Source organism: Thermothelomyces heterothallicus (genome assembly GCF_042370625.1).
Source record: "Thermothelomyces heterothallicus CBS 202.75 unplaced genomic scaffold P884_scaffold_2, whole genome shotgun sequence".
NCBI lineage: Eukaryota > Fungi > Ascomycota > Sordariomycetes > Sordariales > Chaetomiaceae > Thermothelomyces > Thermothelomyces heterothallicus.
This window is the reverse complement of record NW_027192563.1, coordinates 317,597-330,723: the sequence shown is the minus strand read 5'-3', so window position 1 is coordinate 330,723 and position 13,127 is coordinate 317,597. Positions and strand designations below refer to the sequence as shown.

Sequence of the window (13,127 nt, the reverse complement as noted above, 5' to 3'; positions counted from 1 at the left end):
TTGCGGCGATTCAGAAAGATTTCTCGCAAAAACCTTTCTCGATAACTCGAACGCTACACCTTTCTTGGAGTTAGCAAGGAGAACTCCTGCCGGGCTTCCTCAACACTGCCGGGGGTTCTTAGAACGTCCTCTCGTCAATCAGCTAATTAAACCAACGAACATTCCGGTCTCACACTTCTTTGGTTCCATACTTCAAGTGCGCGCAATCATTTCTTTCTCTAAGGTCCAGCAGGGACCCCACCCTGCTTGGATCGTCCCAAGTGATGTCGCGGTATCTCTCTCCATCCAAAATCGGCCTGTTGGCTCTTGTCGAGCTGTACATCAAAGGAGCAGTTCCCAACGATGCCATCATCCCAGTGGTCAGCTTCCTCGCATCTCACCTGCTTGACTGCAGTTTAACAGGGCCGTTCTCGGCTCCTGACGCACAATGGAGGAAGGCCGAGGACACCATTCAGCTTGCCGTCTCGGTCCAGCATTTCGAGCATCTGCTGGCGCCCTTTCCTGCGATCGACCGTCTCCCCGGCCGAAGTCTCTGGGATAGGTTTCTGGAGAAGCTCTGGGGCATTGACTCGTTGCACACGTTGCACGACTTCTTCGACGAGCTTCCGAAATTCCTGGCCAGGACGAAAGCGGAGCTGCGCGAGCTAGAGGCGCGCGGCGAGGAGCCTCCTTCCGGCGTCCTTCTGGCGCGGAACTCACCATTTGGGGTTTTTGTCAGAAGGGCACACCTTGAGTTCACAAAGTTGCAGTTCGACCATGTCGCCGACCTGTGGAAAACGTTTGTCAAGTACCGGCAGCCGACGGCTGCGTACTGGAGACGACGGAACCCTCAACACACCCGGCTCAGTTTTGACTCGGTCCTTCTGGACGGCCAGCATGAGTGGGGACCTCAGACCGACGAGGTTGCGGTGGCGGCGTACGGGAACATGCTCCTCGTGGATGGTCAAGAAAGCGCGCCACCAGTCAGCACCGACGATATTGAGAGCCTGTTGGAGTTCCAGATCGAGCAGGTGCAGAGTAGGCCTCCCTTGGTGATGTGACAATCACGGGACAGACTGGCTGATTCATTCATGCAGGGTACGGAACAAGGGTTCCGCCAAAGATTAGAGACCAGTTCCAGCAACTTCTGAAAAGCAGTCGTGTCGTCCCGAGCTTGTCACACTATCTCAAGTAGGTTGCATACCTCCTGATGCTGTACAGGACTTTGGCTTACCTGGCGTAGCTTTTCCGACTCATGGCGGGCCAGAGAATTTCCCGCGGCGTTCGATCACCTCCACCGCTACTTCGACTACACCATGCAGAACCGGGACCGTCTGTTTTACCAATACGCGCTGCTGAACCTGGCGATTGTGCAATCAGATTTTGGCTGTCACAAGGAGGCCGTGGCAACCATGCTGGAAGCTATCTCGACGGCGAAGGAGAACCGGGACACTACTTGTCTCAACTTTGCGCTGAACTGGTTCTTCCATTTCGGTAAAGCACACCCAAGCCTCGTTAAGGAGCTTGAGGGTAACAGCATGCTCGGAAGCGACAAAGAACTTCTCGCGTTCCTCCGGGCCAAAGCAAAGGAAACGGGCATGTGGATACTTTGGAGTTCGGCGCTTCTAAGTGACGCGAAGCTGGGGCTGGCCAATGGCGAAAGCATCTCTGTCGCAATGGAGAGCATGGCGCGAAGTTCCCAGATCATTGTTGAGAAAAACATCAAATCGATGCTTGGAGCCCAGCTCTCACTGACCCTTGCCTTGTGGGACAGGCTCGGCATGGCCGTCATGTCGAGCATGACGTGCGAAGTCTTCCTCCGCTGCCATGCTCGCGGCTCCGTCTTTGACGACGAGCTGAGATTCGCGTGTAGGATGGCGGGTATGCTAGCTGGCAAGGGGATGTATGAGGAAGCACGCGCACAGCTTGAGCGCGTGGACGTTAACTCGCTCCGCTCAGCAAAAGCTGACCAATACTGGCGACTTTACCGTGGCCTCCTCAAGCTGCGCCGCGACCTCCACCACAATGACCTCGAGTCCGCCGAAACCCTCCTCTCACAGCTCCTCCAGAACACCACCGAGAACATCGAATCCGATATGGTGTTCATCATCGACACGCTCCACATCGAGGCTCTCACCCGCCGCAAAGACTACAATGCGGCTTTCAACAAAGTCGACCGCCTCATTTCCGAGCTTCGCCATGACGATCGCGACGTCTCCTTACGGATCCGCCTCCTCCTACTCAAAGCCCAGATCTTCGACAGCATCGGCCGCCCAGAGCGCGGCTTCACGCTCGCCATGCGCGCAGCGAGTATGGCGTGGCGGGCGCGCCTCCTCTCGCTGCTCTGGCAGGCCGTCGGCGCATTAGCCAACATCCTCAACGCCCTCGGCGAGTTTGCCGCCGCCGAACGTTTGCTTATCTCCGTACTGCCCCGCTGTCTCGAGACCGACGTTGCTTACACGGCCGGCACGCTGTACGACCTGCTGGCGGACGCGAGAGTGGGCCAGGCGGGAGAGATGGTCAATAAAGGTGGCAGTCGGAGTCGCGGTGGCGGAGCGCCGTCGCCGGAGAGGGTTGCGATGATGGATCGGGCGCAGAAGGCGCTAGATCAGGCATTCAAGTGCTTTTCTGCGGTGGAGGATGTCACCAAAAGGGGTGAGATCATGGCGAAGAAGGCTACGCTCTTCAGGGCGAGCGGGGATCTTGCGAGGGCTGAGGAGTGTGCAGATACATATTTGAGATTGTGGGATGAGATTTTGGTGGGAAAGGGGTGACGAACGGTCAAAGGGAGGAGCGGAGAGGTTATCAGTAGTATGTTGGCTGAAACGTATGGAGACGGCCGATGTTCCCTTGTTGGCCCTGGCTGATTTGCAGGACAAGTGTTTGTCAATCCAAGTGCCTAAGAGCAAATTCGTCGTGTGCTGGTACATTGCTCGATGTCTGCTTACACTGCTCGAACCTTTAGCATGGACTCAGAAATATGTTACCACGGACAGTTCTGGGCAAACGACGACGCAACAAAGCCGCATAGGCACAGCACACGAGATCCATCAGCGGCGAGCCCCAGATCACTGGAGTTCAATTCTTCGACTCTAGGAAACATATACAGTTGGCTGGCTATTTGTGCCGTCTCTCTTGGAACCATCTACGTAACCACCTCTCCTTTGTCCTCGGGAAAACGGAATGACCGCTGCCCGGGTTATTTGTCTAGGTGGTCTTGTCCTTGTTGTGGTAGTTGACCGAATCGTTCCAGCTGTGAGTCAGGATTAGCAAAGCTGCCCAAAGATCAAGTCTCTCCATTCCGTCTTCGTGTGGCGGAATGGTCTGCCGGAGTATACACGTACAAGAGGGTCTGTTCGGGGCTTCTGTTAGCTTCTTGATTCACTGGCGCACACACCCAAGCCAGTTCGATAGTACGTACCTTGTCACCATCGCCCCATTGGTAGTTCTTGGTGCGAATGTTCTGGTAGGGGTACTCGACGCGCTCCTCGAGAGGGGGCATGTGCGACCAGTGCTCCCAGTGCTCGTTCCAGAGAATGTATGCGTTCACGCCGCTGAGAAGAAGGGCGGGGGGGACGGCGCTGTTTGGGTAGCGGTGTCAGTTCATCTGCTCGCCCTGTGATGTGCTGTTCTTGCTGAATCCGTCCTCATTGCCCTCCTCTTGTGACCTTCAGTGACTCAATTCCTCCTCTTCTGCGGTTGTTTCTGGACCGGCATGCAGTCGGTTCGGGCATTGCGGCGGAAAGTCACGAAAACCACGCATTGGAAAGGCCAGGGAGGGAGATGGCATACTAGAGGGAGATCTTGCGCCAGAGCTCTGCTTCTCTGTCAGCTCCCGAGTCAATTGGCAAAAAAAAAAAAAAAAAAAAAAAAAAAAAAAAAAAAAGGACGCATAGGGCATCCGCACCAGTCGTGTGGCCGGCGTGCTCCTTCACGGCGCGGCGCTCGCGGACGAAGCTGCTCTCGGTCTCGGTGCTGGCGAAGCGGCGCTGGGCCTGGGCGCGGAGCTGCGCGTTGAAGCGCGGCACAGCGCGGGCAATCTGGCGCTGCACGAACATGGCGACGGATTGTTTTCGGCGAGGCGCTCGATTGGGGTGGTGTCGGGAGTGGTTTGTCAATGGAGTGCAGGTGAGCTTCGAGGTTTCGGGCAAAGATGGATGAAGCAACCGTTGACCCGCTTTTGCTGGTCGTGAGGTCAGGCCCGAATCAGCTCATTTTCGGCAACACCTCGGGTTTGTGTGAGGCAGGTGCTTCACTGTGCACGAGCCAAGAGCTTGGCAAGACTGGATGACATAAGGAGCCCAGAAGGGGAACATGACCTGATCAGGTGACTTCGCGATCGGCAGGTGCGTTGCGTATGGCGCCTGCCCCCTCCACATTGTCGCGAACAGAACGAAGATCGAGGCGTATTCTAAAAATCCGCTTCTTGTTAAACGCCAATGTGAATAAATGAGGACCGATAAGGAATATGCTCGAATACTAGTGATGCGCCGTCCAGATCGTACGGACTTTAAGCCACAGTTTCCACCTTGAATTGTTTCTCTGTCCTAGACCAACCTCTGGAATACCGTCAAGCTTCGTCACTTGATGGAAACCCTCGCTATCCCGCTCATGAACCACTCTGCTTGCCAGTCGCTCACGGCATTTCAACAATCTTCTTGGTATTGTACCGAAACGTGACGTGACACCACCGGTCGGTTCTGGCTTGCAAGTCGACATCAGCGCATCTGTCCACGCCTTGCGGAAGCTACGGGCAGCCACAATGCCGCTTCGAATTACGACATGGAACGGTACGGGACTCTGCTCGGAGCGAGACTGTGCAAAGAGGTATTAATCTCGATGCAGTTAACGGCATTCGGAATCCGTTTAGCTACCAACCATGGCGCGAGAAGCGCACATTCCAGGTATGATGCGTGACTTTCACCAGCCGCGGCCGGGCTGACTTGTTGTAGGCTATGTTCGACACTCTGGAAGCGGACATCGTTGTGATGCAGGAGACCAAAATTCAGCGGAAAGATCTTCGGGACGACATGGTGTTGGTGCCGGGCTGGGACGTCTTCTTCAGTCTCCCCAGATACAAAAAAGGTTTGCCATCCCCAACCACTTCATTCCCGGTCTTTCTTCTTAACACAGATTGCAGGCTACTCTGGTGTGGCTGTCTATACCCGCACCTCCAAGTGCTGTCCGATTCGCGCAGAAGAAGGCATCACTGGCGCTCTCTGCCCCCCAAACTCCTCGACCAAGTTCCGAGATCTTCCTGCAGACCAGCAAATTGGCGGATACCCGCTTCCTGAGCAACTCTCGGATTCCATTGACGAACAAACGCTCGACTCGGAAGGGCGCTGCATCATCCTAGAGTTCCCTGCCTTCGTACTTATTGGCGTGTACAGCCCCGCCACCCGAGATGAGACAAGGACGGAATTTCGCGAGGCGTTTATCGATGCTATGGATGCCAGGGTTCGCAATCTTGTTGCCATGGGCAAGCAAGTCTTTCTCTGCGGTGACCTAAATATCATACGTGATGAGCTAGACGCTGCAGGCTTGCCAGAACGCCTGCGGAAAGAAGGCGTGACGCTGGAAGAGTTCTTCGCAACGCACTCACGACGGTTCCTGAACCAACTGGTGTTTGGCGGCCGCGTCATCGGAGAGAGACAGCAAGGGCGTGAACAGCCCGTTCTATGGGATCTCTGCAGGGAGTTCCATCCAACTCGTGCTGGTATGTACACCTGCTGGGAAACGAGGAAGAACGCGCGGCCAGGGAACTTTGGAAACCGGATAGATTATGTGCTGTGCAGCTCTGGAATTAAGGACTGGTTCATCGACTCCAATATCCAGGAGGGCCTGCTGGGATCCGATCACTGTCCCGTATATGCTACGATTGCCGACACTGTCGATGTCGGTGGCTCCCAGGTTCACATTGAGGATATCATGAACCCTCCGGGCATGTTCAAGGACGGCGTGCGCCAACGAGAATGGTGCCAGAAGGACCTCCTTCCTATATCAGCCAAGCTCATCCCTGAGTTTGACCGCCGACAGAGCATAAAGGACATGTTCTTCAAGAAAGCCTCCGCGTCGGCGAAGACGACATCCAGTCCCAACACGATTAGCTCCCAAAGTACACCCACCGACACGGTACCGGGCGGAGGGAGCGACGAGCCACAGAGAGATAACGCTGCCTCAATGTCGCAGGCGATTGATCAGCCAGCATCTACAGCGACGCTCCCCAACACAGCTTCGAATAACATCGCTTCCGTGCCGCCACAAAAGCCCATCCTCCAAAAGCGGCAAGCCGCATCCTCAACGTCTCCGAACCGGCCTCAGAAAAAGGGAAAACTTGCGCTCAGCAGGGAAAGCTCCTCGAAGACGACCTCAGGCTTTTCGCAGAGCAGCTTGAAAGGGTTTTTCAAGCCCAAGACACCGACCCCAAACGCCACAGCTGCCATTGAGGTTGGTAACACCACAAATCCTGCCATCACTCCCGACCGAAACCCAGCGGAGCCAGAATCAAAGCAAGATACCCCCGCCAATCAGGGGAATGGCAGCCAAAGTACCAAGAATAGCACTGGAGACTGTGTCGGTGAGAGCCCGAGGCCCGAGAGCTCCTTCACAGATGAGGTCTTCGACCCCATCCAGGCGAAGGAGTCTTGGTCTAAGTTACTTGGGAAGCGGGTGGTTCCAAAATGTGAACACGGAGAGGATTGCCAGATGCTGGTCACTAAGAAGGCCGGTGTCAATTGCGGTACGTTTTCTCGGTTTTCGTCTCCCATTGCACCACGCCCAGAGCAACATCTCTCAACCTAACCCTCTCTTCTTTCTAAGCTTGTAGTCTCCGCGTCTCTGGTGTCCTATTCTCATCATTGCTGTCTCTGTGATCCTGCTGACCCATCCACAGGAAGGGCGTTCTTCATGTGTGCCCGTCCATTGGGCCCCTCGGGAGAGAAAGAGCAAGGAACCGAGTTTCGTTGCCGGACTTTCATTTGGAGCAGTGACTGGAATGGGCGACAATGATGGCATTGAAGTAGGAAGGCAGCATTACGTCGCGTTGCTTATTAACTCGGCTTTTGCACCGGAGACACGGGATTGGGAGAGACATGGAGTCGTCGGTCGTTCTTTTGTGACTCGGACCTGCAGCCCTCTGAATGCTTCAAAGACACCCCTTGATCTGGCTCCAGGAATTCGCGTAATCCTTGTGCTCTGCGCCAGTGGGTACCCAAAACGGCGTGCCAGCCTTTTGTGCTCGGCGTCTCTCGCGACTGCAGCTGTGGCGTTCGGGGTGCAGTTCCGCGTACGAGTTGCTGCTTTGAGGCGTGTACGCTTGAACCTTGTTTCGAGTCGTCAAGCATGTGGTTTGGTGCCTCCAAGTTTCGGTGTCGCGGCAGCTGCGTGGCATCATGACCTGCTCATTGGGAATCTGCGGCTTGAGCTGGTGAGCCGGGTAAGGTCCCGCTTTGAGGCGTACCAGATATTGCGAGAAAGCCTTGTCCTGTGGAATTTGCCAATGTTCGTGATAAGCCGCGTGGATAGATGTCGCACAACAGTCTCGCACTCAGCGGAACAGTTGATTTGCGGCCAAGTCTTGATTGCCAGAGTGCTATCTAATTACCAGTCGAGCCCATCCCAGACCCATGTTATCAACTTTGCGAATGCCTTCAACAACCATGCCAGATACAAACAACTGCCGATAGATGATGGTGTCGGCTACTGATCCATCTCGTTCCCGATTCCTTTCCCCTTCCAAGAAACGAGTCCCAGAAGTTCGTCTCCAAGAACCTAATCCCAGAGCCCATCGTGTCCGAGTTTCTCCTCCCCAGAGAACCTAATCACAGGGAATAGCACGACTAACCATCAAAATCAACCAAATGCTGGCGGTGATCTTCTCCCTCCAACAAATGTTCCTCAATGGCTGTTGTTTCATAGTAATGAAAGCACAGTGAAGACTCCGCCGCGCCCAAAGGAGAAAAAAACAAGCAATTGTTGAGTTGCACCACTCCCTTAGTTTCTCCGAACCACATTGCTGCGATTGACAGCCGGGAATTGGCCAAATACAAAGCGCTCTTGCTGCAAATTGATCTGTTGCCGAATGGAGGTTAGCATCAGACTCGAAAGATTGGGGTTGGTAATGGACACTATGGGTGATGTATTGGAACTGACCTCCCTGTCATTTTGGGTGCAAATGTCTTCTCCCCCCGTCTCTTTTTTTTGTTGTGTTTCTGAGATCAGTGCTTCTTCTAGGCTGCTGCTTGACCGAGCGGTGAAAAAAAGAAAAGAAAACTGAAATCAAGGCTGCTGAGTCGAGTGATCCGAATCTATCAAGGTAGGTGACAATGGGGGGATTCCGGGGGCTGCAGAATCGTGAAGCATTCAGATTCCGTTCAGCATCTGAGCCAGATCCGCCTCGATGTCCCAGTTGTCAATCAGTTCCTCGATAGTGGGGTAGTGGCCGGCATTCAAGGCCGTGCCTTCATCAGGCGGAGTTTGGGTCTCCTCAGCCGGAACCTCATCCGTAAGGGTGGGTTCGGTAGGCATATTGGCGCCAGGCAACAGATGAAGGGGATTCCAGCCGGGCTCCACGACCGGAGGCAAAAAGCGCTGAGCGGCGGGGATACGACGGGTGATGTCGCTGTTAGGTATAATGCCTGCCTTGTCGTTGTTGACTTGAGCGCTGTGATGAGCGTTGTGCTCGAAAGGCTGAGCACGAGTAGGGGAGGAAGACGTAGAGAAGTAAGGCTGAATGGGAGGGATTTCAGGAGCATCAGACGCCCGACGAGTCGCCCGGCGGCGAATCTCAGACGGCTTACGAGGTGCATAGCGGTAGTTGGGATGCAGCGCCATGAAATGTGCCTTGACTTCCTGAGCTTTCTGGTGGTACTTGGCCCGAACCTCAGGGCTCTCACTCTTCCACATTGCTCCTGTGATGACGGCTGGGAAACATTAACCTCTGAACCTTAAAGCTCACGAATAACTTACAGATTTCATTGTTGTGGAGGTTTGGGTTTTCAGCCTTGACCACATTGTGCTTATCCTTGCGATAGAGAATGTAGGCGTTCGGAGGTCGAGGAATTCTGATCTCTGGCGGCGGCATATGTTTTTTCTTAGGATCCCAGATGGGGATTGTGCCGACAATCGTGACGTGCGGGCGGATGATTTTCTTAGGGCCTAAAATCCAAACCTTGGGGTTGTCGGCGTCGCGCGCGAACATCACGTCTTCGCCAAGATACTTGCTAATGCGAATGTAAGATGAAGTCTTGACGGAATAAATTAGGAATTTCAATTGAACTTACCTCATCTCCTGCGCGAGCTCGATCTTGACCGCAAAGGGGATGATGCGAAACATCTCGTCATCCATAATGATGACCTTCATGGAGTTCCAATGGCCCAGCTGGATAGCGAAGTGGTTCCAGTACTTCTGGCCGAGAAGTTTGGCCATCGCCGGATCGACTGACTGAGCCGCCAATTGAGCTGCCATGTCGGTTGCCATCTTGGCTGATGATTGTTGGAGTTGTCGACTGGTGAAAATTGTTGGCTCAGATGTACCGTTATAGAAAAGCCTCTGCAATTTGGGGATGTGATTCGAATGGAACAAATGGGTTTAGAGGAGGAAAGGGAAAAGAGCGAAAAACGATTGCATGCGGAACGCTGGTCTCAACAGAGATCGATATTGCAGGCTTGATGGTTGGGAAGCTGAACGATTCTCGGAAGAGAATATGGTTCTCCCTGAAGTGGGAGAATTTGAGAAATGGAGGGGGGTGTGTGCTGAGGAATTGCTGGGGTAATATTCGCCAGTGGTCCGAAGAGGGAGGGCGTGAAAGAAGGAGGAAGAGGGCGGGGCAGATGCGGACCGCTCGGGAACCGTTTGTTTATTCACACGCAGCCACAATAGCATTCTTTACCTCTCTATATCTATTCACAAGGTGTGAATAGGGTGACTTGAGAATAGTCACAACAAAATCCTCGAGGACTTTAACGGACAAATCTTGCTCCCTTGAAGAAGACTTTCATACACCGAGACAAAACAAGGGTAGAGATACTACGCATACTTTTTCTGGGATCATTTGAACGTAACCTATAAATCGAAACTCGATCCATGAAGTTCTCTGCGAGTTTCTCGGGTCGTTGGCCTACCATGAGATGTCAACTAGTAGGCTGAGTGGGTATTGAGTGATAAGCGACACCGAGAAAAAAGAGCAGGGGCGCAAAACTGCTTATGGATTTATGCTGAAGGACGATATTTGATTTTGGCAAACCCATTTCATACTAAAGCTGCTCAATGTTTTGTCCAACATGTCTGGAATCATCAAGGCTGTATTAGATTGCCGTCGTAAACGAGCCCTTGGTGTTAAAGTGGTCGTATGAGTTACCAATTGCCAACCTAATGAGCCCTAATCACTAATTAGTGGGTTCATTTTCATTAAGTATTTAAGACAAGCCTGATTTGCATTAAGCAGAACTACTATTTAAAGTGAAGACATAATTATCAACAGCAGGCTTCATTTAGTATAATATCTATGACCACCTTGGTTAATCTCTGAGAATATTCCTCTGGAGTAGTAACTTATCATCATGCTTCTAAACTGCTCCGTTGGTATAGTCAAGATGGAAGTTACCTAAATCATGATATTATTCTGGGTCTCGCAGGATGTGACTGTTATGGATCTCTTGGAAAATATCTACCCACTGCTATAGGCGACACTTTCAGAAACGGGCTGGTCCCTTACGAGGTACGTGATGTTCAAATTCGTCGTGTCCTCTTCGATCCGCGAGTTTCTATCCGACGAGGACGTAACACTGCAAGAATGGCTCCAATTTGCCATCAAGCACATGGGAATCGTCGTCCGGGAGAGCTACCTGGCGACCCTTGGCTGGGAACTCGTGCAGGACGAAGACGGCACACACAAGATTGAGCGGGCAGCGGCTCGAGAGGTGCAGAGCTACCTTCAGCCGACCAACGGGCTCGGGCTCTTCATGAACTGCCTCAACGACGGCCTGCCGGTATCCAACCCGCTCCCGATCATTGCGAAGCTGTCCGGCTTGACCAACGACATCATCTGCATCAACAACACGCAGTCGGGCGCCGCGGCAAGATCGACCGACACCATGGAGGGCTTCCGCCAGTTCGCAAAGAACCATCCGCATCTTGCCATGTCGGCGCTCTTCCAGGTCCCCGCGGCCCACCCGCTGATCACGCAAGGCGTCACCGTGCACCAGTTCCCCGAGAGCGCAGGCTTCCCCGCCACCGAACCGTTCCCCATGGCCCAGAGCGATGACCCGGAGCTTGACGCAATGCTGGACAGAATCTTCCAAGGCGAGGGCAACGTGGGCATCGGCAACCAAGCCAACTTTGGAAAGGAGCGTCTGATGATGAGCACGAGCATGAGCATGGGCATGGGCATGGGCATGGGCATGGGCAATGGCACGACCGGTAAGGAATCAGATATCCTCGAGAGATTCCGATGCTGACCAAAATTTTACAGACTTCAATTGAGACAGCTCTCTCCAGCCAGCGACAGGTGCGACCGTGGTCAGATCTGCGAGCGCGGCCACGAACGCCGCTAAGAAAACGATCTATCCTACAAAACTGGAGCGCAGATGGCGGGGCTGTGCGGGCATCTCTGTTGCCACAACTTTTTGTCAAGGAAAAGGAGACATAAAGGAACACGAAATCGCCATGCTATTGGCCAGATTTTCCGGCGGCGGCACCGGCTCTCTAATCCGTGTGCTTTTGTGGGAGCGCGTGCTCGCTTCACTCGGGCCAAGGCGCTTTCTGGGAGAGCGGAGCGCGGAAAAGTTGCGCCACCATTTATGTGCCTTGCAAGGAACGGGATTGCTTCGACATGATCGTACAGTCAGTCACTCGGTCGAGGAGTGCAAAGATGCGAGGACAAAGACGAAAAGAACAAGAGAAGGTCCAAAGCGGCAACTCAACTCGACTTAGAGAAGCCGCGAACTGTAACCCACCACATTCCCTGCACCCCTCGCCAGGCAAATTCCCCTCTTCCTTTTGTTCTCTCTTTCGCCATGCATCTAGCTTCCAAATCCTCCCACTCCCACTTGTTCCAAAAACACACAAAGTACAGGACACACAGTGAAAAGTGACAGGACGAAATTCGCACATCCCTCTCTGCAAGGGAGCAAAGCCGTATCAGCCCGTAGGGACAGAGCGACCTGTCGTCGATTTAAGCAAGGGCCCCACCCTTCGCTCGCCAGGGTTCAGCCTGCTAGTGGGTTAACGCTACTGCGCTGCCGATCTGCAACCAATCCGGGAATCAGCCGCAGGCGCGGTGGGGGTGGGTTGAAGTGGGGTGAGTTGCAAAAGGCGGACGTTGGCGAGCGAGAGTTTCGCTTCGCGCGGTCGCCCCTGGTTCGTCCTTTCCCCCTTTCTGCGATGAGCCAAGCCCGGTGGGACCCCGGTTCCAAGCTCCGCCGCAGGCCTTGTGTCCCGTCATGTGCATTACATCGCATCGCACCGCATCGCATCGCATCGCATCGCATCCATTTGCATGGGCATTACGGCAGGTTCTTGGGAGCGCACGTGTATCCGTATGCATGTGTGTATGAATGCACTTACTCGCTTGAGGGTGGCTTGGCAGGGCGATGGGCGATCGAATGCTGGCCTTTTGGTCGTGTTTGCAATTGATCTCTTCCCAGATTGGAGGAGTCAGAGCGGTGGAGGGGTACATACATACATGCATACGTTAGTCGGATTGAGGGGACCAAGTCTAACTGCCTTAGGGCTGAGTGTTTGCTCTTTTTGGGGAGGCTGGCTGTCCAGCTGGCGAAATTTAGAAGGGTGAGCAAACACCTTGGGCGGGTGCAATGTGGGGCGAGGTGGCCAGGTTTGGCCAGTCCAGGCACTGTGGGAGGGGGGTTGTGGAATAGCGAACGACACGGTGTCTTAGGTCACTTCCCTCCTTGCCTTCTCTCATATCTACGGATTACACACTATGTAGCAGCCTAGGTAGGTATCCTCGTCGTTATCACCCGCCGACGAAAGGCACGGTCAATTTCTTTTCCAGTTGAGATTTACGAGGTTTCTAGATGGGAAAGGGTGGCGATGAACACGCAATGCCGCGCAGTGCATCCAGAGACGTCCTCTGCTTCACCAGGGGGAGATGGATTCTTATCAGAAACATGAGACCCGTGTGCAATCA

At 53.8% G+C, this 13,127-nt stretch overlaps 5 protein-coding genes across 5 annotated transcripts; 3 read left to right on the top strand and 2 right to left on the bottom strand.

Moving 5' to 3' along the window:
• Positions 1-263: 263 nt before the first annotated feature.
• Positions 264-2,753, top strand: P884DRAFT_191172 (anaphase-promoting complex subunit 5-domain-containing protein; the record flags this gene model as incomplete). Its single annotated transcript, XM_069437575.1, has 3 exons — positions 264-1,017; positions 1,077-1,170; positions 1,223-2,753. The coding sequence occupies 3 exons, from the start codon at positions 264-266 to the stop codon at positions 2,751-2,753; spliced, it is 2,379 nt and encodes a 792-aa protein (XP_069300928.1).
• A 213-nt stretch (positions 2,754-2,966) lies between these two features.
• On the bottom strand, positions 2,967-4,169 carry P884DRAFT_254527 (cytochrome c oxidase, subunit VIa). The gene is made up of 5 exons (XM_069440896.1): positions 3,887-4,169; positions 3,772-3,796; positions 3,401-3,560; positions 3,324-3,331; positions 2,967-3,232 (listed from the first exon to the last, which is right to left on the bottom strand). Exons 1-5 carry the CDS (start codon positions 4,035-4,037, stop codon positions 3,187-3,189), a joined length of 390 nt encoding a protein of 129 aa, XP_069300927.1. The 5' UTR covers positions 4,038-4,169; the 3' UTR covers positions 2,967-3,186.
• Positions 4,170-4,741: 572 nt separating this feature from the next.
• Positions 4,742-6,987, top strand: P884DRAFT_274646 (Endonuclease/exonuclease/phosphatase; the record flags this gene model as incomplete). The annotated part of the gene is made up of 5 exons (XM_069442751.1): positions 4,742-4,769; positions 4,825-4,883; positions 4,932-5,064; positions 5,120-6,718; positions 6,872-6,987. The coding sequence occupies 5 exons, from the start codon at positions 4,742-4,744 to the stop codon at positions 6,985-6,987; spliced, it is 1,935 nt and encodes a 644-aa protein (XP_069300926.1).
• An 872-nt stretch (positions 6,988-7,859) lies between these two features.
• On the bottom strand, positions 7,860-9,673 carry P884DRAFT_326791 (uncharacterized protein). Its single transcript, XM_069445495.1, has 4 exons — positions 9,261-9,673; positions 8,947-9,200; positions 8,131-8,900; positions 7,860-8,049 (listed from the first exon to the last, which is right to left on the bottom strand). Exons 1-3 carry the CDS (start codon positions 9,455-9,457, stop codon positions 8,341-8,343), a joined length of 1,011 nt encoding a protein of 336 aa, XP_069300925.1. The 5' UTR covers positions 9,458-9,673; the 3' UTR covers positions 7,860-8,049; positions 8,131-8,340.
• A 1,031-nt stretch (positions 9,674-10,704) lies between these two features.
• Positions 10,705-11,461, top strand: P884DRAFT_296471 (mating-type protein MAT alpha 1-domain-containing protein; the record flags this gene model as incomplete). Its single annotated transcript, XM_069444414.1, has 2 exons — positions 10,705-11,398; positions 11,451-11,461. 2 exons carry the CDS (start codon positions 10,705-10,707, stop codon positions 11,459-11,461), a joined length of 705 nt encoding a protein of 234 aa, XP_069300924.1.
• Between the last annotated feature and the right edge of the window lie 1,666 nt (positions 11,462-13,127).

Bases quoted from the DNA above. Each gene is read 5' to 3' on its own strand.
- P884DRAFT_254527 (XM_069440896.1), bottom strand. From the start codon at position 4,037: ATGTTCGTGCAGCGCCAGATTGCCCGCGCTGTGCCGCGCTTCAACGCG. The intron at 3,797-3,886 runs GTGCGGATGCCC...ACAGAGAAGCAG, and splicing joins GCACGCCGGCCACACGACTG to AGCTCTGGCGCAAGATCTCC. The intron at 3,561-3,771 runs GTATGCCATCTC...CTACCCAAACAG, and splicing joins TGGCGCAAGATCTCCCTCTA to CGCCGTCCCCCCCGCCCTTC.
- P884DRAFT_326791 (XM_069445495.1), bottom strand. From the start codon at position 9,457: ATGGCAACCGACATGGCAGCTCAATTGGCGGCTCAGTCAGTCGATCCG. The intron at 9,201-9,260 runs GTAAGTTCAATT...CATTCGCATTAG, and splicing joins GAGCTCGCGCAGGAGATGAG to CAAGTATCTTGGCGAAGACG. The intron at 8,901-8,946 runs GTAAGTTATTCG...AATGTTTCCCAG, and splicing joins CCTCCACAACAATGAAATCT to CCGTCATCACAGGAGCAATG.